Source organism: Pangasianodon hypophthalmus, chromosome 26 (assembly GCF_027358585.1).
Source record: "Pangasianodon hypophthalmus isolate fPanHyp1 chromosome 26, fPanHyp1.pri, whole genome shotgun sequence".
In the NCBI taxonomy this organism is placed as follows: Eukaryota; Metazoa; Chordata; class Actinopteri; order Siluriformes; family Pangasiidae; genus Pangasianodon; species Pangasianodon hypophthalmus.
Window position 1 is genome coordinate 1010121 of NC_069735.1, and position 22500 is coordinate 1032620.

Consider the following 22500-nt stretch of genomic DNA (forward strand, 5'->3'; position numbering starts at 1 on the left):
CATTTAGCAGCAGTGATTAGCTAGCTAGCTAAAGCCCATATTTACTAAACAATCAACCGAAGGTTTTCTGAAACGTTTGCTAAATATGTTACTCTGTGACGGGATGCTAATTTAACGGGTTAGTTAGTGCTGGAGTGACTTTTTGTGCATCTGCTTAAAGGTGGATGAGAAATCTATTGCGTGTGTGCGTGTGTGTGTGTGTGTAGGAGATGCTACAAAGCGGGCAGGCCGTCACACAAGAGACATTTCAGTATTTGCTGATGTGCTGCGTCGAGGACAAAGAGCAGGGCTTCAGACTGGCATTGCAGGTTCACACACACTCACTCTCACGCACCCTCACACACACACACACACACACACACACACACACTCACTCTCTCACACACACACACACTCACTCTCACGCACCCTCACACACACATACACACACACTCCCTGATACAGACCTAAACTCACACACACACACACACACACACACACACACACTCACTCACTCTCACACACACACACACACACCCTGATACACATCTAAACACATACACACTCTCATACTATTCTTTCTTTCTTTCTTTCTTTCTTTCTTTCTTTCTTCCGTTTGCTAATGTAAGCTAATGAAAGCTGTTGAAAGCTAATGTAAGCTAATGAAAGCTGCTGAAAGCTAATGAAAGCTAATGTAAGCTGCTGAAAGCTAATGTAAGCTAATGAAAGCTAATGAAAGCTAATGTAAGCTAATGAAAGCTAATGTAAGTGGTGTTATCCTGCAGGTTTGGCACCAGATGCTTAGCGCTGGTATAAAACCAGACGTCCAGAACTATAACATCCTCCTGCGCGCCGCAAGGGATTGTGGGATCGGCGATCCTGCCATGGCTTCTGCATTACTCCTGCGGGGTCGGGAGGAGTCCGCGCCGGAGCTCGCAGCTAGGAGAAGAGGTCAGAGGTCGAGGCTGAGAGAGGGGGCGTGTCCCCAGGAGCCGTTAGACGTGGACGCTTTCGAGAGGCGCGTGCTGACCGACACGGCGTCCGCTCTCACACAGCCGACTCTGGACTCGGACTCGCCCCGAACTCAGCTGATTCCCGCCTCCCCGTCGTCCTGTCTGTCAGCGTCGTTAACGTCAGCGTCGACGCCGCCGTCGGTCCCAAACCTGCTGGACCCGAGCACCTGTCACTCAGACGTGGTCGCCTTGGCAACAGCGAGCACCGCGTCCGATAGGCTGGCGCTGATCGGAAACCTCGACGGATTTCTGAATAAAATGTCCAGCGATGGATTGAAGCCCACAATCAAGACTCTCACGCTGTTGGCTGACGTGACGGAGCCCAGCAGCCAATCAGCACGCAGCCTGATCGATGTCGCCAATCAGGGCGGAGTCAAGCTGGACGTGGGTTTCTTCAATACGCTGATCAGGAGAGCTGCGAAAGCCGGAGACGTGGAGGGAGCGAAGGTCAGGCGATGATTGCGATACAGTTTTTAATCGATTCTCATAGTCAAATGCAGCATTTTATTTATTTTTATTTGGAAATTGGAACGTGTAACTATCTTGTAAAAGCTTTTTTTTTTTTTCCCTCTGTATCTCAGGCCGCGAAGGCGCTGATGCTGGAGAGGAAGTTGCGTGTAAATGCTCGGACGTTCTGCAGCATGGCTCTGGCCTGTCGCACGCAGGAAGACGGACTCCAGCTCCTCTCCGACATGGAGGTCCGAACCGCTGACATCAGCTTTAATTCTCTAAAGATAATTCTGTTAAACCACACCGTGCGCTCCGGAATTCCATGCAAGTTTCATGAAAATTAAGAAAAATGATCATATATGAAGGATAACACCTTGATGTGTAGGTGTGCAACTTCAAATATATACCTCATGGAAACAGGCCATGGCTAACAGCAGCAACAGACTTCCTGAGGAATGAAAAATATAAAATAAAAAAAATAATAATATTATATCATAAACATAAACAAATCTAAATATTTATTTGCATTTGCTGAAAATATTTCAGCAGGGTGTCAATAATTTAAATCAGTACTAAAAAGAATTTTTAGTAGAACAAATAAATTATTTCTATTTTTTCAGTGGAACAAAACTTTTTTTTTTTTTTTAATATGGTCATCTTTGCTTGTTTTGTTATAAAGGGTGCCAATAATTCTTGACAGCATTGTATAGAAAGTACATTACATTAAGGGATTAAGTGCAATTTTTAAATATCCGTACGTGACGTGAGGTGACGTGAGAATATAACATTATTATAAATTACTAATACAATGATTTATTTTCTCCCCAGATGTGCGGCGTGGCGGCGAACGCTCACGTGTTCAGCGCTCTGATTGGTCAGGCCACGCGGCGTTTGGACTACGCCTGGCTGCAAGAGCTGCTGCACCAAATGCACCGGCTGCGGGTTTCACCCAACGACGTCATCATCAAGCAGCTGGAGTTCGCCGCACAGTATCCGTCCAACTACGACCAGGTCACTTCCACTCACCGCCCTTATTTACATATGCAAATTCCAACGAGAGTTTTATTTTATTCCATTTAAGAAGTTATTCTATTCATTTCCTTTTGATTTCTTTCAGCGCTTTGTTTATATCTAATAGTTCTTTTCCCAGATTTCTTAAAATTCGAGTTACAAAATAAGTGGCAGTAAGCAGTTGTATAAAACACACACACACACACACACACACACACACACACACAGAGCACGTTTCCATAAACTCCTCTTCACAGAAATTCTATATATTTTTTTCCTCCTTCTCCAGCTCTTCCTCTTATTTTCATCACCTGCTGTATTCTTTTCTTTTATTGGCTCGCTATTGAAACATAGAGCTGCATAAATTAGGTTGCGTTTAATGCAAATTTTATGCTGGCAGATTATAAGTGAGGGGGCGTGGCATATGCATACGACATGTAAATCAGGGGGCGGGATCTTGACCACTCGTCAACGCTACAGTTGGCGTATTTTTACTTGAACAATTCCTCTAAACAGCAACTTCAGTTCACTGCAAATATGCCAATGAGGGAAGCCAATCCTGTTCATTCACTCTCTCTCTCTCTCTCTCTCTCTCTCTCTCTCTATCTTTTTTGAAAATTTCAGTACAAGTCGAAGAACACGTATTTGGAAAAGATCAACGGTTTTCGTGGTTTCTATAAGCAGTGGCTGGAGTTTATGCCCGCACAGGAGACGCCACACCCGTGGGAGAAATACCGCCAACCCGAGACGGAGAACGAGCAAGATGGAGTCGAGTCGGCTCGTGGGAGTGATAAACCGAGTCAGAGTCACTAAATGTAAAAACAAAACAAAAAAAACTACAAGTATTTATGTCTTCACAACATATGACTCAACTGCTGAGTGATAATTATATAGATTTTCTTGTGTGTGTGTGTGTGAGAGAGAGAGAGAGAGAGAGAGAGAGAAAGACTCTTGCCCTTATTCCTCAAAGTTGCTTCGAGTCAGATTTGATGGTTTAATTGTATACCTTTGGAGAAGGCTCTATACACACTTCATGTACAATAATTTATCTGATATTAAAGTTTTCGAATTTGCATCTTCACTTTTTTTTACTCTTGGTGATGCTTGTTCATTTCTTGGAAAGCTGAACTTTCCTCACCGAGTAGCACAAAATGTAAGAAATGTGTCCAGCTTTCAGTTTACACTCACACCATTTAATAGAAACACCTGTACACCTGCTCATTCATGCGGATATCCAGTCAGCCAATCACGTGCCAGGACAGAAGATCACGCAGCTGCAGGTCAAGAGCTTCCGTTAATATTCACGTCATCAACAAACATCAGAATGAGGAGCACATCTCAGTGACCTCTGTGACCTCAGTGACCGAGTGGTGTGGTTTGAGTATTTCAGAATCTGCTGATCTCCTCAGCAGTCTGTAGAATTTACACATGGTGCGAAAAACTAAAAACATCCAGTTCTGCGGGATCAGAGGTTTGAGCTGACAGGACGGCTACGGTGACTCATATAGCCACTCTTTACACCCGTGCTGAGCAGAAAAGCATCTCAGATCGCACAACACGTGGAACCTTGAAGTGGAAGACCTACGAGAGCAGAACGTCGCATCGGGGTCCAGTCCGTCAGCCAGGAGCAGGAGTCTGAGGTTACGCTGAGCACCAACACTGGACACGTGAAGATCGGACAAACATCGTATACACTAATCAATTAATTACTAATTAATAATAAATTAATTAATAAACCTTGAATGATGTTTCAACGATTAATTCTGTGCATTTATTTATTTACACAGACCACGTAATGTTCAGTTACTGACATTTTTTTTTTTACAACATGGTACAAATATAAATCCTATGACAAAAAAAAAACACAATATAATAATAAAAAGAAAAACCTGAGCAGTTTATTTATATAAAAAAATCAGTGGATGGAAATGAGTTATATGAAGGCATCTTTGTGCTATAATAATAATAATAATAATAATAATAATGAAATTCATCAGGGTTAAAGGGGCATTAAGTAAGATTAGCCCTTTTTTTCAAGATCAGAGGTTAAGTAGCTGGAGATACATCGAGCCCCGCCCACAATCCCCGCCCATGTTCATTAAGCCCCGCCCCCTGGATCTACAGTAGCCCGTAGAGAAGCCTGTCTATAAAATGACTAACTTTAGGCGCATCCAAACAAACAAAAGTTTTCCAAATGGATTTTCTCAGCCCCATAATACTTTTGTCCTAAACTTATGCCTTAAACTATTATTTTTTATCATATTCTACATCTTTTGCAAGTTATTTGTACAGTATGAAATAAAAAATAATCGACTATTGCACCTTTAAATAAATTAAAAATAATTTAAAAAAATTATTTTCACGGCTAGAAACAAATCAACCCAAAACGAATATTTAAATGCACAATAAAAAAAAGGTTTTGTGGATTCTGTCACTGCTTTACAATGTTCCCCCTTTTACAGTCGTGACGTCATTTCCGACCGGAACTTCCTTTTTTTATTTATTTTTTTTTATTTTTGCACTAAAGCGCCAAGTTTGAAGACACGACAGCAGTGCAGACTGTTTACAATGTTAGTTTACTTTGTCACATGTAAAAAAAGTCTTTAATTTTCATGTTTATTTTGTTTTATAGCGGGTTTGAAGTTTCACTTCCGTGTAGCTGAGTGTAATTTGGTGTTATTTTTGTTAGCTTAGCTTCAGTAACTCAGCTCGCTGTGGGGTTTTCCGGTTTTATTCAGATAAAATAACCAGACTGCAGCGGGGATTTAGAAGAAGAAAGCTGACATTTGGTCGTTTTACGTGCTGGAGCACTTGCTAATGGATCCAAACATTGAGGTGATTGTGCTGAGCGATGATGAAGATGCAGGCGGCGGCCACACGGGGGCGCTCGACAACTGCTCCGTTTTAATAGTGGAGGAAGAAAACGAAAAGAGCAAAGGTGCCAAAACTTTTAAACTGTTCTGTAATAGCGCTGTTACTGTACACACACACACACACACACACATGTTCAACTTAAAAATGAATAATTTTATTTATATACATAAAAAATCCACATGTACTTTAATGCTTCCACTTTCATTTTCTCAGATTGACTTCTATTTGTCTATCTGTCTATCTATCTATCTCCATCCATGTCTCCTTTTCTTTTCTCCCCCTCTCTTTGTCTGTCCATCCATCTCTCTCTTTCTCTCTCTCTCCATCCATGTCTCCTTTTCTTGATTCACTCCTCTATGTCCATCCCTCCATCCATCTCTCTCTCTCTCTCTCTCTCTCCCTCTCTCGACATCTCCTTTTCTTTACTCCCCCTCTCTTTGTCTGTCCATCCATCTATTCATCCATCTCTCTCTGTCAACTTCTTTTCTTCATCCCCCCATTTCTTGGTCCATCCATCCATCCATCTGTTTCTCTCTCTCTCCCTCCATGTGTCCTTTTCTTCATTCTCCCTCTCTGTGTCTGTCCATCCATCTATCTATTTCTCTCTCTCTCTCGACGTCTCCTTTTCTTCATCCCCCCCATCTCTTTCTGTCCATCCATCCCTCTCTCCTTTCCTTTCTCTGCCCCCTCTCTCTATTTCTCCCTCTCTTTCTCCCTCCTCTCTCTATCCCTTGCTAGTTCTCTCTCCCTCCAGATCTATCTGTTCATCTCTTTTTCCGTCTCTCTATTCATCCATTCTCTTCTCTGTATTTCTCTTTATTTCCCTCTTTCTTTCCTGATCCATCAGTTCGCTCTGTCCCCCCTTCCTCTCTTTCTTTCTATACATCTCCATCCGTCCATCTCTCTCTCTCTCTCTCTCTCTCACACTCCCTCACTCCATCCCTCCTTCTCTACATATCTCTCGCCACCTGTCCTTCTTTCTCGTGGTTCAGTATCGGCGTCGCAGCGACACTAATCCGCAGTCGTTCCTGTCGTTCCTGACAGATCTCGCTGAAACCACTGAAATTCTGGACGAGGACGTGACCATAACCTTCTCTCGGAAAGCCAGCGTTCTGCCTCACGCCAGATACGACTGCACCGTCTCTTTCAGGTAACCCTCGCTCACCTGGATTTCTTTTCCATCTTTTTTTTTTTTCCCTCTATATTTTCACGCATGTTGAGTTTGTCCTGAATGTTGCGTTGTGTCACCGTGTCTCAGCTTTACAGACTCAGACGTGTCGCAGCCGGAGAGCGAGAACGCGGCGTTCTGCGAGCAGTGCTTCTGTTACATCTGCGACCGGCTGGCCTCACAGGTACGAACGGCACACCTGCAGGAACCGGACGCAGCCTGGGAATTAATTTATTTTTAATTATTTTAGCACTGAGACAGAGAAAAATATTTAAAAATCTGTAAAAATTTTAAATGTTTGAACAAAATTTTTTACATCACATCAGCTGCTTCCACTCAGTTTGTCATTTTTTTTATATAAACACACACACACACACACACACACACACATCCATAATAGTATATATTATAAATATAGGTGTATATGTATTTATAACATTATTATAATGTATAATGTGTTACGATATTGATATTATCGCTCAGTCCCAAACTTAAGACTTTGAATTACAGCCATTTGTGTTTTTTTTTTTTTTTTTGTGCGCAGTGTAAGTTCTGGACCGTTCCCGGGTTTTGTCACTGTAACGCTCACAAACGCAGCGTTTACTGGAAATCCCTTCGCGACAAAAGGATCATGGGATACCTGCACGAGCTCAGATTCACCTTTAACCCGGCGGATATGGATTCAGACCTCCGGCGTGCAGGTGCGTACGGAAAACGTTTAACTGTTGAAAGACGAAGTGTAATGAAATAGGTGTCAAATAAATTGTGTGTGTGTGTGTGTGTGTGTGAGATAGAAACCTCCCTGCAGGAGTTCGCACGTTGCTTGGCGCTGAAGTACGCCGCTTTCTTGATGGAGACGGGGAACCCGAACCGACAAATCGCCTGCGCTTGCCCGTGTCATTCCACCAATAGCAAAGCAGCAGAGAGCGGCTCGGCCAATGGGAGCGCGGCGGGATGTTCGAGGTGCTACATCGAGCACCAGAAACTGGTTCTGTACGAGTAAGTAAGTCTTTATTCTCCGCTCTACGTGCGTATGATTGTGCATCTGGACTGATTGTTGTTATTTTTGGCTGTTTATAGCTACACTCCTGTGACGGAGTGTGTGTACGCTTTTCTCGATGAGGCGAGGAAGGAACATCCAAAGGCCGGCTCTGTCATGGCGCTCGGTGCCATTAAGCTTTTCATCACACACTCTGCATCTGGGTAAAAACCACACACACACACACACACAGTCACGTATACACTTTATACCATATAACTCTTTTAGTATGTAAATCATCACCAATACTGATGTGTAGTAAAAATATCTCGGAATGGTGCGTGATTTTTTTTTGCATGGGAGGTGAAAAACATCACCATCATTTTTGTTATTCTGTTTTTTTTTTTTTTCAGAATCACACACGCTCCGGCGATTTCACATGTTGCACTGGAACTGTTTTGGAGGTAACGGTTATAAATCTTATAATATAATCTTTAATATAATCTGTACGTGAGTGAGTTTTAGTGAAGGGACATGATGGAAAAGACTGAACCTGACAACAACAGCGAACATCCTGAGCTAGCATACCTTTATTTCTTCACACTGTAGAATAATCCACTGATATTAGTTAGTTAATGTCGATAACTATGCATTAATATCATTAACATTAATATGAAATTAGCAGTTTTTAGTTAGAATTCGAATTCCTAGGCTAGCATGTTTACTGTTACGAGCTGTTTTGTGGTGGTGTAAGTCTGTAAACGATGCTGGCTGAAGCGCACTAGGTGCCGTTCGTAAATATTTTACGTTAGCTGCTACGCTTATAGAAAGAGTAAGACCACAAAATGACAGCAGTTCAAAATTTTTACGATTTAATCATCCGGAACTGACAATCTGTCCACCATTTTAGATTTAAGAGAGTAGCGGAGGGAGTTACCAGCTGTGCAGTCGGGAACTGCTTGGTGGCAGAGGCAAGCGCGAAAAACGCAGCTGGATGGTGGATATTTCGGCGAATCTGCAGTAATGCATAGCGCTTGTCTAATGTTAGCTATGTAAGATATGTGGAAGTGTTCAGAGTGTTTGTGTGTTTTTTATTTATTTATTTTTTAGAGCGATGTCAATGGTGCAGATTTTGTTAGTCGATGCTGACTTTCCCGCCTCCTTCGTCAAGCAGCTGCAAGACTTCTTCCAGATTCTTCCACTTCCTCCTGACTTCAGGAAGTTCAGAAACGGGTAAAAAGTTCACCCCTGTATACTTCCTGAAATTTTTCTTCATATGTTTATCAGCAGTTCTGTATTTATTTCAAATACTGAACTGAAATGTTGCTTGTCTTTCCATGTTCCCGCTTTTAAAAAAAAAAAAAAAAAAAAAGGACCCAGAACATTGTTATTGAAACCATTAATAGGGTTAAAATGCATCTCTGGGTTTGTTTGTTTGTTTGTTTGTTTGTTGTTAGTCTGATCGTGCTTTCCTGGGACGACCCTTTGCTCTCGGCGGTGCTGAAGGGTCAGAACGTCACCGGGGTGCGGCAGGTCAAAGGTCGACGCCCGGAGACACTGCATGAAGCAGCGGTGGTGGTCAGAACCCGGGTTCTTAAACTCCAGCAGCAGAAAAGGTTCGTTCGTCCTGCGTGTCGGAGGTTATGACGCTATTACTGTGCTATAGATGATCAGAAAATAAAGCGAGAAACGAATACAGTAATCACATCATTACACGTGTGTGTGATGAGCTTATTATTCTCGTGAAATCGCCATGTCAGGGAATCTCTGAAAATCTTCTTTTAGTATTAAATAAATAAATAAATAATATAATAGATGCATTTCACGTTTTGTTATGACGTCATTACGACAGTCATTGACTTTACACGTGACTGATTTCAACTCCTTTCGAGCTCCTTTGAGTCCATTTTGAGTTTATTTTCCGCTCTTCAGGTATCGTGAGCTGGCTCGCTATCTTAAAGTTGTGAAAAGTGACAACGCTGCCAAGTGAGTCGGTTTATCCTCTCAGTAATGTACACTGAACATCAGCGATAGTGTGTTTCGCTTAACTCTAAAGGCTCTTGTGTTGTTTTTCTTTTCTGTGATAAAGGCTGCAGGTGATGAAAGACTGGATTCCACTTTATTTGTGCAAGGTGTTTATCATTTCTAATGTCATTTCTAATGTCATCATTTTAACAAACTGCTGACAAAAATGTAGATTCTATTATATTATTATATAAACACAGAAAATATTTAACAATGTCCCATAAACTACTACTTTGCTGAGCTGCAGCTGCGTGTGGTGAAGAAGTAATATCGTGTGTGTGTCTGTGTGTGTGTGTGTGTGTGTGTGTGTGTGTGTGTGTGTGTGTGTGTGTAGGTTGGCGATTATGCAGGTGCGACCGACTCCTTGCTCAGCTCCATGTACGGCTCCTCGTGCCCCGCCTCTAGGCTCAGTCCCGCCCAGTTTTGTGCCTACCTCAGAATATTCATGTCTGGCCACGCCCCCCACAGCATACCCCACCCCCCGCAAGACGAGCTCGGTCCTTATCCTCAACACGTCCACGCGGTCCAGACAGATCCTTTACTCAGTAGCACATGGACACCTATTGAAGGTAAAATTAAACACAATAAACAAATTATTCTCAAAAAAAAAAAAAAAAAACAATTTGTGGATAAAATATATGCATGAATGTAAGCGTATATGTCCAAACGACGTTCAGTGTTTTAGCGCTCCTGATTGGTTAAAAAACAGGATACGCACCTCGTTACGATTTTGTGGAAATGTTAAGGATGTTCTGAAGTTTTCAGTTTTTAATTATTTTTCACAAAATGTAGTTATTAATCGCTGGTAATCAGTCGAGCGTTTATGTAAGGAGTAAAACACTTGGTGGTGCGCTGTTAGAGGAAAATAATCAACTCTGTTCCTGCCACCGTACAAGTCTCGGTGCGTGAGCTGTTGCCATAGAAACGATAACGTATTAGAGCAAGCGCACTACTCTCAGAGCTGCTGTTACAGGAAACGAAGCAGCACCTTCTGACCAATCAGAATCGAGAACTGAACAGCGCTGTGGTGTGAAGTTTAGCGTCAGGGTTCCAACATTTTCCAGGATTTATTTATTTACTTACTTACTGGTGTTATGTCAGACATTTTAGTTTGTATTCTTACGCTGTGCATCATGTTTTGAAGTTCATGCGTGTTAATATTCCTAAAATGGTGGTTCGGTGTAAATCTGACGTAGTGACGTATTGTTTTGAAAGAAAGAAAGAAATTTGCGGTGTAGTGTTATGAAAAGCAGCTTTGAGGTGGTTACTGCATGTAACATCTGAGCTGTGGTGTGTGTGTGTGTGTGTGTGTGTGTGTGTGTGTGTTTTTTAGGAGGATCCAACCTGCTGAAAAGGCAGGAGGTGCTGAAGTTTGCACTCCGAGTCCTGAACTGTAACAATGCAGTCTTTGCACATGTGAGTATATCAGATATGATTTATTATAAATCAACAAAACAGAGCGCTCTTAGCAGGTCTGCGCTAGTTCTCCACCCTGAAACATTAAATCTGAAATATTTGTGATGTGTTTAGTGATAATTCTGATGTTACAGAGTGACATATTGCTAGTTTCAGCTAGGCTAGTTAGCGATTTCTGAGACGGCGGTGTTGACGATGGTGTTAGCATGAAAAGTAAAGCTCTGAAAGCCGATCTGTTTGAGCAGAGTGTACAGATGAGGTAGAAAGACTAAAACACTAAAGCGCCGCTGCATTGCTCTGTTTAGGAAGACATGAAGCATCTCACTGCAGCACTAGCAGAAAGGCATTGTGGGTAATGTGTTAAACCGTTAGACCTAGAAAGCAGATTAAAGCTCAGAATTCTTTGATAAAATATATTTTTTTATATATAAATATTGACACGCAAATCATTCTTGATTATGTAATTATTATCGTTTTTTCTCTCTTCTAGGCCGAAAGCTGGATAAAAGTGCTGAAGTTTGCCAACATGTCTTCTTCTTCTTCTTCTTCTTCTTCTTCTTCTGGTCCAGACGGCGCGTGTTTACCAGAACCCAGCTACATCTTCCTGACAGTGAGTTGCACCGAGTTGCGTAACGCATCCTGGATGTTGTAAGAACATCGAGACTGACTGTGTGCTTTTTTTGTTGTTGTTTCAGAGGACCAGGGACGTCGCCACGGGGATCCTCAGCGAGCTCAATCGCACTTCCCGGATCCAGATTCCGAAAAGCTTTCAGAACGTGAGTCAGAGATCCGAGTCCGAGGCGGTAGTCATGTGCATCTTGTGTTGTTCTGTTGTGTAAAGTTGATTGTGGTGTGAAAATCAGGGTGTTGATCTGGAAATCTTCTCCTTCAGGGATATCCGGACCAGGCGTTGCTGCTCTTAGCCACTCAGGCTTTAGCGTGGCGTCTCCTGCACTCACGACTCCAACCCATCCTCTCCGTCATCCTGACCTTCAAAGTAACGCTTCCTTACTGTCTTCCTTAATGTGTGCACCTGCGTACGTGTTCGTGTGTGTGTGTGTGCGTCTGACGGTGTGGTGTGTGTCTCTGTCTGTCTTTCTCTCTCTCTCTCCGTCTCTGTCTTTTTCTGTGTATCTGTGTGTCTCTCTCTCTCTGTGTATCTGTGTGTCTCTCTCTCTCTGTCTCTCTGTCTCTCTCTCTCTGTGTGTATCTCTCTGTGTGTCTCGGAGTCGCTTTCTGTCTGTCTCTCTGTCTCTCTGTCTCTCTCTCTCTCTATGTCTCGGAGTCGCTTTCTGTCTGTCTCTCTGTGTCTCTCTCTCTCGCTCTCTCTCTGTGTCTCGCTCTCTCTCTGTGTGTGTATGTATCTCTGTGTGTCTCTCTGTGTCTCTCTCTCTCTCTCTCTCTGCCTCTCTGTGTCTTTCTGTGTATCTCTTTCTGTGTCTGTGTGTGTGTGTCTCTCTCTCTCTCTGTGTCTCAGAGTCGCTTTCTGTCTGTGTCTCTGTGTCTCTCTTTCTGTGGGACTCTCTCTCTCTCTGTGTCTCTCTGTGTATCTCTTTCTGTGTCTGTGTGTGTCTGTCTCTCTCTCTCTCTCTCTCTCTCTCTCTCTCTCTGTGTCTCAGAGTCGCTTTCTGTCTGTCTCTCTGTGTCTCTCTTTCTGTGGGACTCTCTCTGTCTCAATTCAGTTCAGTTCAATTCAATGTTTGCTTTATTGGCATGACAAAATATTTTGTATTGCCAAAGCAATATACAACAGAGCCTCTCTCTCTTTCTCTCTCTATCTCTCTCTCTCGCGCAGTCTCTCTGTGTTTCTCAGTGTCTCTCTCTCGCGCTGTGTCTCTATATGTTTCTGTCTGTCTCTCTGTGTCTCTCTTTCTGTGTCTCTCTCCCTCTCTCTCTCTCTCTCTCTCTGCATTTCAGATGTCTTTATCACAGTATACTGTCTTGTATTGTCACACCACCTCTTACTTTTAGGCTCTGATATCTAAATGTGTGTGTGTGTGTGTGTGTGTGTGTGTGTGTGTGTGTGTGTAGTCAAACCCCTGGGTGATGCGCTGGCTGTTCAGCAGTCTACTGGTGCAGCCACAAATGCTTCAGGATTTGCTCAGTGTGACTGTGGAGGAACTCGTGGACACACAATGCAAATCCGTCCTGCGGTACGCTCTCTCTGTTTAAACACACGCTGCAGTGTTTACTTTTTATCCACGCAAGATTACGATGGTTATTTCTGGGAAATCGGCTGGGAAATGAACATTATTCTCTCGTGTATATTTATACATCTGCACACATTATACACTGTTTTTTTTAAAATAAAAGTGTATTTTCTTAACGTTCTCCTCCAGATTACAGGACACGGCTGAGCAGTTCTTCATTGCGAGTTTCCTCTGTCTGTTCTTCCTGGAGCCCAGCGTAGTTCTCCATCCCAACACTTATCCCATGACCGATCTGCTGGCGAAGTGGAACGAGTAAGCGCTTTAGACGTTTCCTAAAAGCTCACAGCTTTTTCTTCTTTTGTGTGTTGTTAAATATTTACATGCAGCAGAGAACATAGACAAGATACTGAAGTTAAAAAAAAAAAAAAAAGGCATGATTTGTTTTATTAAGAGTAACTCCTCAATCCTAGAAGCGACGTTTACAGTCCAGTGTTTTCACGTTTTTAAATTTTAGCATGTCATTTGTTGACACTGAATTGTCCCATAAAAATGACCATTGTAGTTTTTGAGATATTATAATATTTAAGTAAGGAATAAAACACTAAGGAGTGTTCAGTTATAGGGAAAATGATCAACGTTCCTATAACAGCACGTCCGAATCCTTTTTCTTCCTCTTACCCCACAGCGACTTGACAACGAATACATTTATTATTTATTAATGAACAGCACATGGCACTTTTTTATCCATATATAGATATATTTAATGTTCTGGAACGTCTGTAAACGAGTTAGTTCCTGTTCTCGCTTGCGTTATAGTGTTTATAATTTTATATCTGAGTAAGTGCCGTGTTTGTGTTATGGGCGTCTGAACACATTATCATCCTGCACTGTGTGTCTGTAATGCAGGTTTGAAAACCCGTGGCAGTACCACCTCAGACGAATGCTTGAAGTCAACGTAAGAAATCTTATTCTTGTGTTCTGGTAGCTGTTTTTAACCGGTTCGGCTGCTGTTCAGTAAAAGGATATGACGATGCAAATCAAGACTCTGAGTCAGTAACACTGTGTCAACACTAATGTTCAAAAATTACAGAAAGTTTGATTGTGTTTCGCTTTTATTTTGTGTAGGAGAAGAGTCTGAGCGTGGACAAACAGCAAATCCTCATCCAGATGATTAAGTGGGGTCTGCGTCAATAACGTGCGTGTGTGTGTGTGTGTGTGTTTGTGTGTGTGTTAAGAAACATGTTCCCCATTAAGACGTCTCCCCGTCTGTGTGTGACGGCAGTCAGAATTGATCAGGTATCGTAATTAAGACTTCTGATTTTTAAAAGGACGCTCTAGTGATCCTAATATATATATATATATATATATATATATGTTGCCAATTTTGTAGTTTTCGAAATGATCCAAATAAAGTTTAGTTGAAAAGCGTTTACAGATTAAGAGGCTATGCTTATACAGCAGGCTTCTCTAAGCCAATCGATTCCCCCTTTTTTTTTTTTTTTTTTTCCCCCCCCAAATAGCATGCTGCCGTAGCTGCGTCAGTACGTTTACGTGTCAAACGCTGAAATTAGGATTTAAATACGATATAAAGATACACAGGGAGAGTGTGTAGCAGACGCAGGAAATGTAAATTTGTCCTTTTTCATGCTCAGTAGAGAAAAGTTTCGTGTATGATTATAAAATGTATAATAAAATGTAAAAAAACAAGTTTGGTTTAAATATTTTTTTTGGTTTAAATTTTTTTTTTTTTAGTTATTATAAGAATGCTTTAAATGAGCCTTTTCCTCATTGTAATTATTGAAATAAGGTTGCGCTAAATCAATTTGGTGTTGCTACCGAGGCGACATCATCTACCGTTTAACCGTACAGCTACACAGGAGACACCTGAAGACTACGCTTTTCAGACTTTTCAGCAGAACCGCTAATTTACAGAAGGGGAAAGGACGTGGAACGTGAAAAGAAATGTTTGTTTCTGGCAGCAGCTACTTTTGCTTCGAGCTGATTATATATCTAGGTGAACTTTGACCTGTGAATTCACAAGCCTTGGCCATGTGAGCTGAAAGAAGAAAAGAAACTAGAGGAGCTGATTATTATTTACTTTGGACCTTTTCTTGTTTTCTTACTCGCCTTTGGCACAAATCTTCAAGGGGGGGATTGAGAAGAATTATTGAGAAGTCGTCGTTGTATATTGGGTAATATTTAAGCGTGGTTATGTAGTAAATAAAACCTTTTAAGAAAGTAGCTTCTAGAATATTCAATATATTGAAAATGCTTCAATTTCGTATCTGTAGATTTAACATTTACTACGCGCTGCGAGGTGAGGTCTCAGAACAAATCCAGAAAACAAAATCAGAGATTTCATCCTTTATAAAATCCATTTTGCAGTCAGTTCACAGCATTAAAAACAAGGCACTCTTTATTTAAATATGCTCTCATATTTAAAAAAAATAATAATAATACATTAAAACTTCTGACAAAGTACTTTCCCGTTTATTTACACATTCACACTGAACTGCTCTTGGTGCAGTGTAAAGTCTACAACACTTTAACACAGCAGTATTTTCTTCACTTCTGAAACTTCAGGGCCATTAAATATTAGAACATTCTTTCATTGATGTGCAGTTTAAAAGCTAGACATGCGTGTCCTCTTGTATTTCACATTCACGTAATTTTCTCTAAACATGCAACGTTGAAGAAATGGTTCAGTATCATAACGTGTGATTTAAACTCAGACACTTTAATGGAGACGCTGTACGCTTGTTCACCTGCTCATTCATGCACTTATCCAATCAGCCAATCAGGTAGCAGCAGCACAATGCAAAACATCATGCAGATACAAGTTCGGTTAACGTGGAAAAAAATGTGACTTTGGTGACTCTCGGTGACTTTGACCAATGGTTTGCTGGTGCCAGATGGGATGCTGTGAGTGTTTCAGAAACTGCTGATGTCCTGGGATTTTCATGTACAAGTCTCTAGCGAGTCTACAAGAGAATGGCCTGACAGGAAGGCTACGGTAGCTTAAATAGCTACTCTGTACAGCTGTGCTGAGCAGAAAAGCATCTCAGAACACACAACATGCCGAAGCTTGGGGCAGATGGGCTACAAGAGCAGAAAACCACATCGGGTTCCAGCCAAGAACAAGAATCCACACCAAAACCTGAAGATTGGAGAACATCACCTGGCCCAGTACTGGATCTGAAGCTCTTGAGGTGTATCTGTATGAGTTTGTGCATTTCTCTGCTGCCGCGTGATTGGCTGATTGGATATTTGGACGCAAGAACAGGTGTACAGATGTTCCTAATAAATTCATGCCCTAAGCAGTGCTGGTGTGCTGTTCATTCAGTGAATTATCTCAACAGCACAAAATGTGTTCAAAACTCTTAAAGTTCATTAAAGGTGCTGCAATAGGAGCTTTTCCCGACACCACAGGCACATGTCCATCCGTTCTGGCAGTCAATAAAATAATCACAAGGATATGTGGATTTGGGGATTTAGGATTACTCCAATTACAGTTTTTGGCCTTTTCTGTGTGCACTGCTATTTACACTGAGATCACTGTGTGAGAAAGTGGGGCAGAATACCATCCAAGCATACAACACCACTGTCCTAATGATTTTTTTTTTTTTCTAATTAAGGATAACTTAAAAGCAGTAAAGTGAACACACTGACAATCAGATGATTGCTAGACCTGGGGTTCTCAAACTTTTTGCAGCTAGAGACTTTTTTAACTTGAAAATAAATACTACAGACTCCGTAGAATCTGTAGTTTAGGCTACATGAGGTCTAAGCTGACTTCGTGTTTTTGCGTTACTGAGGTTAAACAGTCTAAAAATCAATAAATAAACATACTTAAAATAAGTTTGATAATAGTGGTTTGTGATTTCCACCAGCGTAACAAAACTCACAGACCCCACGGAACCCCGCTTGGAGAACCGCTAGGTTAGCAGCAGTATAACTGTGTTGTGTCATTTTCAGTGTCAGATTTTGAAAACCGTGCTAGCGGTGTAGCTGAATCGTAGGACCGTGGGCGAGGTTCCCGTCACGTGTTGTGTGATGAGCTCTGAAAGGTAGTGGAGGATCTTCAGATCATCCTTATGGAACTCGCCGAGGATGTTCTCAGGCCTGACCTCCACGCTGGGATGCTGAGAGAATGTGAGAAGGAAAGCTCTAGACACAAGCTGGCTGATTATACTCTGTGAATACAGGAAGTAGGTGCTACCACGCATGGTGTGAGTCCTTGCGTCCACCAATGGACAAATCAGAGAACCTTTATAGGCCGGGCAGCGTAAGGCCTTCTGGTCCACATCCAGTACACTGAGGTACCGGCTAAAGCGAACTAGGCAAGGTGGCATGCTGGGAGATGAAGGAAGAGCCAATCTGGAAAAACAGGGTTACATTAATGAATAGTGAATATATACTATAGATATTGTTTTCTATATTTAAGCTTTATTAAGGCAACGTATGCAGTGACTGACAATTTAATCAACAGTCATTTAATAAAGACTTTAGGTGAAACAAGACTTAACCAAAATGGGGTGGCATGAAGCTGATTATTTTCCAATAAAAGTATGTCCCCATGTTTTATTCCTCTTATACCACAGCCTCTCTTTTTCTCTACTGAAGTTAATAAGATTAAAAAATGCAGCTTGTCATGTTACCAAGAAGCCATAAAGCATAAACTTCTCTTTCCTGAAGATGTCCAAAAAAACCTAAAGTTACATCTTTACCTCTTGACTGTTACAAAGCTCTGACACTGGAGACTCCTTCCATAAAATGTTGAAGATCTTAACTTTTTTTTTTTAAAATTCAGATTATTTGGAGCGTCCACCATATAAGTCCCTGTGACGTATTAGAATGAGCACCTTAATATAAACCTGTGATTTGAATTACAGTCAGAGCTGCAGTTATAGAAACAGTAATATCAATTCCTAGCTTATGAGAATCCCTGAAAAATCTATTACGCAAATATCTTGAAATTGGCTTTTTATTCCCAAACATACCTGTTGTAGCCGATGAGTTTCCAGGTTAGCAGGTCAGTAATCTGCAAAGCGCTCGAAGTCCAGGGCTGGATGTTTCCTCTGGACCTCCCTAGATGAGGAGTGTACATGGTCAGTGCTGTGACCAAGCGTCTAACCACTCGTTCCTCGCTGCCCAGCACCACCACTGTTCGGCCACTCAGCAGGCTAAACACGGCGTGCACAGCGAACGGAAACTGGCGTAGGAAATTCAGAGCGGCCCGTCCCAACCTGGCGCGCTTTCTCCGACTCCCGGCTGTACTTTTTTCCCCACGGAGATCGAGAGATAGTGTAGAGCCTATGGAGCCAAGGCTCCAGTAACTGGTGCAATCTGAGAAATCATCTGGTGTAGATAGGAAAGACCTGTCTTGGAGAGAGCCTGGCTCACTTAGAGGAGAATGGGCACCAAAAGGACACAAGTCCAAGGTCATGTGGGGATCTGGTGGGTTTATGACTATAGTAGAGGTGCTAGAGGAGCTCAGGCATTCCTGGCGTTTTTCTTTGCACTGAACCAAAACATCTTCAGCACTGCGTGTACAGTCATTCTCTTCTCCTCCATGCTCTGGGGTCTCCTCATAGATGGCAGAAGGGTATGAGGCCCTCAAATCATCTGGTATGATAGAATCTGTAGTGCTAAGCACCTCAATGCTGTCCTCGCTGTTTTCCCGTCGAGTGACTACTCTCCTTTTTCGTCCTTCAAAGGTGGCTGCAGGGAACGCTGTTGGTCTCTGTGAAACAGTTTCCATGGTATAAATAGGGCCTTGGGTTCTAAAGAACTTCTCCGTTCCGAGCACCTCAATACTCTCTCCACTGCTTATGCTATCCTTCATCGGTGAGGAAGCTTCCTCAATCTTGCAGGTGCCTTCATTTGAGAAGTTTGGTGTCAAAGGCAGGTCATCATATGGCGAGGTTGGAACAGAGTCAGGTCCATTTCTGTGGAGCTCAAGCCTGATTGGCACCATTTCCACACATGACGTGTAAGAGTCTAGACTTACAGGTTCACTCTGTAGTGGGGAAACAGGAAGAATCACCGCTGACCGAGGTTGAAGTCTGGATAACTGCTGACCTTTCTCTGCCTCCAGGTCACACAAATCTTCAAATAGGAAGTTAGTGGACTTCAGGTGATCGAGCAAGTTTTGAGTCCGTTGCTGTGAGAGTAGGTAACTATTGTCACCACGAAAACTCTTCTCAATGGCGCGGAGCTGTTTCAGCGCCTGCTGCAGGAAGTACTCGTCACACAGCTCATCCAGATTCTTCAGACGCTTGTCAAACTGTCGACACATGCTTGAGCTCACCAGTTGCGGAGTGCGTGAATTTGCACGTGAGCAATCGCTGCATTCCTCCACTGACTCTGGGCTCTGGGAATAATACAGTATGTTGGGATCGAGGTCAGACTCCAGAGAATGAAAGGTATCGTCTGGTTCATATGGCAAGAACTCTGGGTCTCTGATCTTCCTGTTCGGATACGAGGTGATTTGTTTCAAAAGACTTCTGTGTTCCTGGATGGCTTTTTCCACATGAGCCAACTCATCCGCTTTATTAGCCCACATGACTGACTGACATGTTGCACTTTGACCTTCCTTTGTTTCCTTAGGCTGCTCAAATACTTGATCTTTTTCTGATCTGTTATTTTCATTTTGATTGCTCATAACAACCAAGTCACATTCTGGTTCATTTCCCTTTTTATCAGACCCTGGCATGCTGTTGTTTTTATCAGCTTCCATAAATGACAATATACATCTTTGTTTCTCTTTCAATTCCTCTTCTTTTGTGGTCAGCAGCAATTCACTGTTCCTGTTATCGTTCTTTTCCATTTCCCTTGTAGCTCCACTGTTCGTCTTCGTTCCCATTCCGTTCTGCTCGCCAGCTTTTAATTTACTTAGCCTATCTCTGTTTATCTCCCTCAGCAGTATTAATCTAGTATACTCCAAGTCTGAAAGTTTTTTGTCCACTTCGTTGGCAAAGTTCTTCCTATTTCCAGTCTTCAGACACTCAGAAGCCTTGGAGAACTCTGCTGACAGTTGCCGGAAACAATGCATGATTTTTTCCTCTTCAGAGGAAACGTAGGCCATGCAGAACGGCCGGACAAACCCCCGAGCCTCCAGATCGTACAGCGTTAAGTGGTGAACATAGGCGTAGGCTCCTTCTCTAGAATCCCCCAGCACCACTTTTGAGTCTTCTACAAAGTTCAGTTTAGGATGTCCACAACCGGCAGGGCCTGCGAACGTGGTCTGATAGTCCACGGACATTATCCTGAGCGAGAAGTGATTCAGATCGAACGAGCCACACGCCTTGGTTTCGTCTGGAATGGTTAGTAACGGCTGGGGACCCACTTGCTCAGAGAACTCTGATATAAGAATAAAATCCTTACTGAAGCTAACGCTGGATGTCTTTGACCATGGCGAGGCTTCCTCCGAGCATGAATAAAGAGGAACGGACAGATCAGCTGGAAGTCCAAGCGATTCTGTGGATTGTTCCAAGAAATCGGTCTCTGTCGTGAAAGCCAGCAAGTCTGGAGAGCCAATCATGATGTTATTGGAATTATATATTAGTCTACTATATACACACAGAAATATGAACCACCTTTAACATGAGCTCCTCAGTTCAGTGTGCTGGCTCGTGCTTTGCTGGGGGGTCAGTGACGTATCCAGTGACTCAGCCCGCGTGCAGTGTAAACACCAGTAATGTCGAATGCACAGTGACTGGAGTGAACTGGCGTTTACCTCTTCACCCAGTAGCTTTTCACTGCGACCTGAAAGAGGAAAAACCTCCAAACATGCGCAAACTTGGAGATCCGTCAGCCGGCGGAAATCAGAGTAAACAACATGAATCCGCCTCGTCCATGGAGTGCAGCGAGTCCTGTAAATATCCCTGCTTCATTCTGACGCGTTCAGTTTACGCCTTAACTTTCCAAGTAAACAGCGCGAGGCGTCCGATGACCAGCCGTCAGTAAGCGAAACTGGTGCTGTCGCAGCCCACGTGACCGCGCCGGAGGAGGGCGTGTGTGTGTGTGTGTGTGTGTGTGTGTGTGTGTGTGTGTGTGTGTGTGTGTGGGTTGTCTGACCTTTAGGACCAAACTCGCACACTAAACACACTCATGCACTAGCTAGTGTGCACTAAACCTGATTTACAGTCGCGCTTCTGGACGCACGCAGTTATTTCCGGTGTCGAAAACGTCCTTCCCTCCCCGCGTGCACGCGCGCGCACTTACCTTAATCCTTTATTTATCTCCAGGTTTCCCAAATATTTTCATCAGCTGAACCCCTTCAGCATAAACTCAGCTTTAGGTTCCCTGTGTGGAAGTTTTGGAATAAATTGCACAACTGGAAGCATATTACTTTCAATCTGTCAAACAGTAACATCTTAACAAAAATACAAAAAAAAAAAGTGTAATTAGATTTTTTAACTTGTAAAAATAGGCTACATAAATAGATAATTTTTTTACATAATAATAATAATAATAATTGAATGTGACATTGACATTTCCATCAGTCTAATGAATCCTGCTTGTTGTTTTCTCCAGCTGAAGAAACAGAAGCAGCAGAATGTCTCCATTTCTATTATTTATTTATTTATTTTGAATGGTTTCTACTGGAAAGCTCATCATGTGTTGGTAAAGTGCATAACACACAATAAATCTAAATAAATTCATTCCAATATGGTCTTGTTTTCCCCTTAAATTGAGACAAACAGTCTGGAAAGCAACAGAATTCAGGATAATATGATTTATGATATATTACAGTAATGGTGTCACGTGACGTAAAGGTGATTTACACTTTTATATTTTCCTTTAAAAAAAAAAAAGCCATAAATTAACTCTTTATAACAGCTTTTGAGCAACTGCTGCATAAAGGTGAACATGTATGAATTATTGTTATTCACAACCAAGACAATCAGCTACAACTTCTTATTTTTGTCCAGTAATTGATACTTTTTTTTTTTTTAAACATCCGTTGCTTTCTATAGGGACCCTTAAGAGTTAAGGGACCGTCTACAAATTACATTTCGTTTTACATTAACAGTCCTTAAGCTAGGCTCCTCATTGTAATGAAGTACTCTAGGAATTTCATTTCATTTTGAAATCTCACTACACCATGAGAGATGAGACATATACGAGGAGAAAGTGTTCACAACAATGTATTACCCATAACATAGACCAGAACTTCCAAAATCATTCATTCAAACAAGCTGATTTGAATCAAAAGCCTCGATTTTGTGATATTTCAATATGAAATTCTTAGCAATGGGAGTTTTTTAACAGAAGACGTTTCCAACGCTGAAGTATGGAGTCTGTGATTTAATTTTAGACCCTGAGATTCCTTAATTGAGGCATAATCACGACACTGACTCATTATTCAAAATAACTTTTTATTCACTTAATAGAGACTTGATTCTAAATGATTTTCCAGCCCGATTTATT

At 42.1% G+C, this 22500-nt stretch overlaps 4 protein-coding genes across 8 annotated transcripts in view; 2 read left to right on the forward strand and 2 right to left on the reverse strand.

Annotated features, from left to right (window-relative positions):
• ptcd1 (pentatricopeptide repeat domain 1) overlaps positions 1-3534 on the forward strand; it is a 6215-nt gene extending 2681 nt beyond the window's left edge. For both annotated transcript variants that reach the window (XM_026929350.3, XM_053230163.1), the window contains exons 4-8: positions 207-308; positions 765-1439; positions 1574-1690; positions 2271-2453; positions 3078-3534. In XM_026929350.3, coding sequence (XP_026785151.3) covers positions 207-308; positions 765-1439; positions 1574-1690; positions 2271-2453; positions 3078-3266 — 1266 coding nt within the window. In that variant the 3' untranslated portion in view covers positions 3267-3534. The remainder of the gene's footprint in view (positions 1-206; positions 309-764; positions 1440-1573; positions 1691-2270; positions 2454-3077) is intronic.
• A 1378-nt stretch (positions 3535-4912) lies between these two features.
• Positions 4913-14748, forward strand: zgc:112980 (uncharacterized protein LOC503706 homolog). Of its 2 annotated transcripts, XM_026929068.3 has the most exons (21): positions 4913-5023; positions 5192-5391; positions 6372-6477; positions 6586-6679; positions 7040-7196; positions 7290-7494; positions 7576-7698; positions 7888-7938; positions 8585-8707; positions 8932-9090; positions 9407-9460; positions 9564-9606; positions 9834-10068; positions 10833-10915; positions 11406-11525; positions 11611-11691; positions 11808-11912; positions 12947-13068; positions 13255-13377; positions 13972-14020; positions 14191-14748. In XM_026929068.3, the coding sequence occupies exons 2-21, from the start codon at positions 5271-5273 to the stop codon at positions 14257-14259; spliced, it is 2223 nt and encodes a 740-aa protein (XP_026784869.2). In that variant the 5' UTR covers positions 4913-5023; positions 5192-5270; the 3' UTR covers positions 14260-14748. The 2 variants fall into 2 exon arrangements, with proteins under 2 accessions (XP_026784869.2, XP_026784868.2); XM_026929067.3 differs by having other exon boundaries at positions 4926-5391.
• A 666-nt stretch (positions 14749-15414) lies between these two features.
• smcr8b (Smith-Magenis syndrome chromosome region, candidate 8b) lies at positions 15415-22295 on the reverse strand. The gene is made up of 2 exons (XM_026929344.3): positions 18066-22295; positions 15415-17442 (listed from the first exon to the last, which is right to left on the reverse strand). The coding sequence occupies exons 1-2, from the start codon at positions 20606-20608 to the stop codon at positions 17043-17045; spliced, it is 2943 nt and encodes a 980-aa protein (XP_026785145.3). The 5' UTR covers positions 20609-22295; the 3' UTR covers positions 15415-17042.
• A 136-nt stretch (positions 22296-22431) lies between these two features.
• mief2 (mitochondrial elongation factor 2) overlaps positions 22432-22500 on the reverse strand; it is an 8819-nt gene continuing 8750 nt past the window's right edge. For all 3 annotated transcript variants that reach the window (XM_034299979.2, XM_034299980.2, XM_053230051.1), the window contains one exon: positions 22432-22500. This exon is cut by the window's right edge and continues 2041 nt beyond it. The gene's annotated coding sequence lies outside the window, so the exon portion shown is untranslated.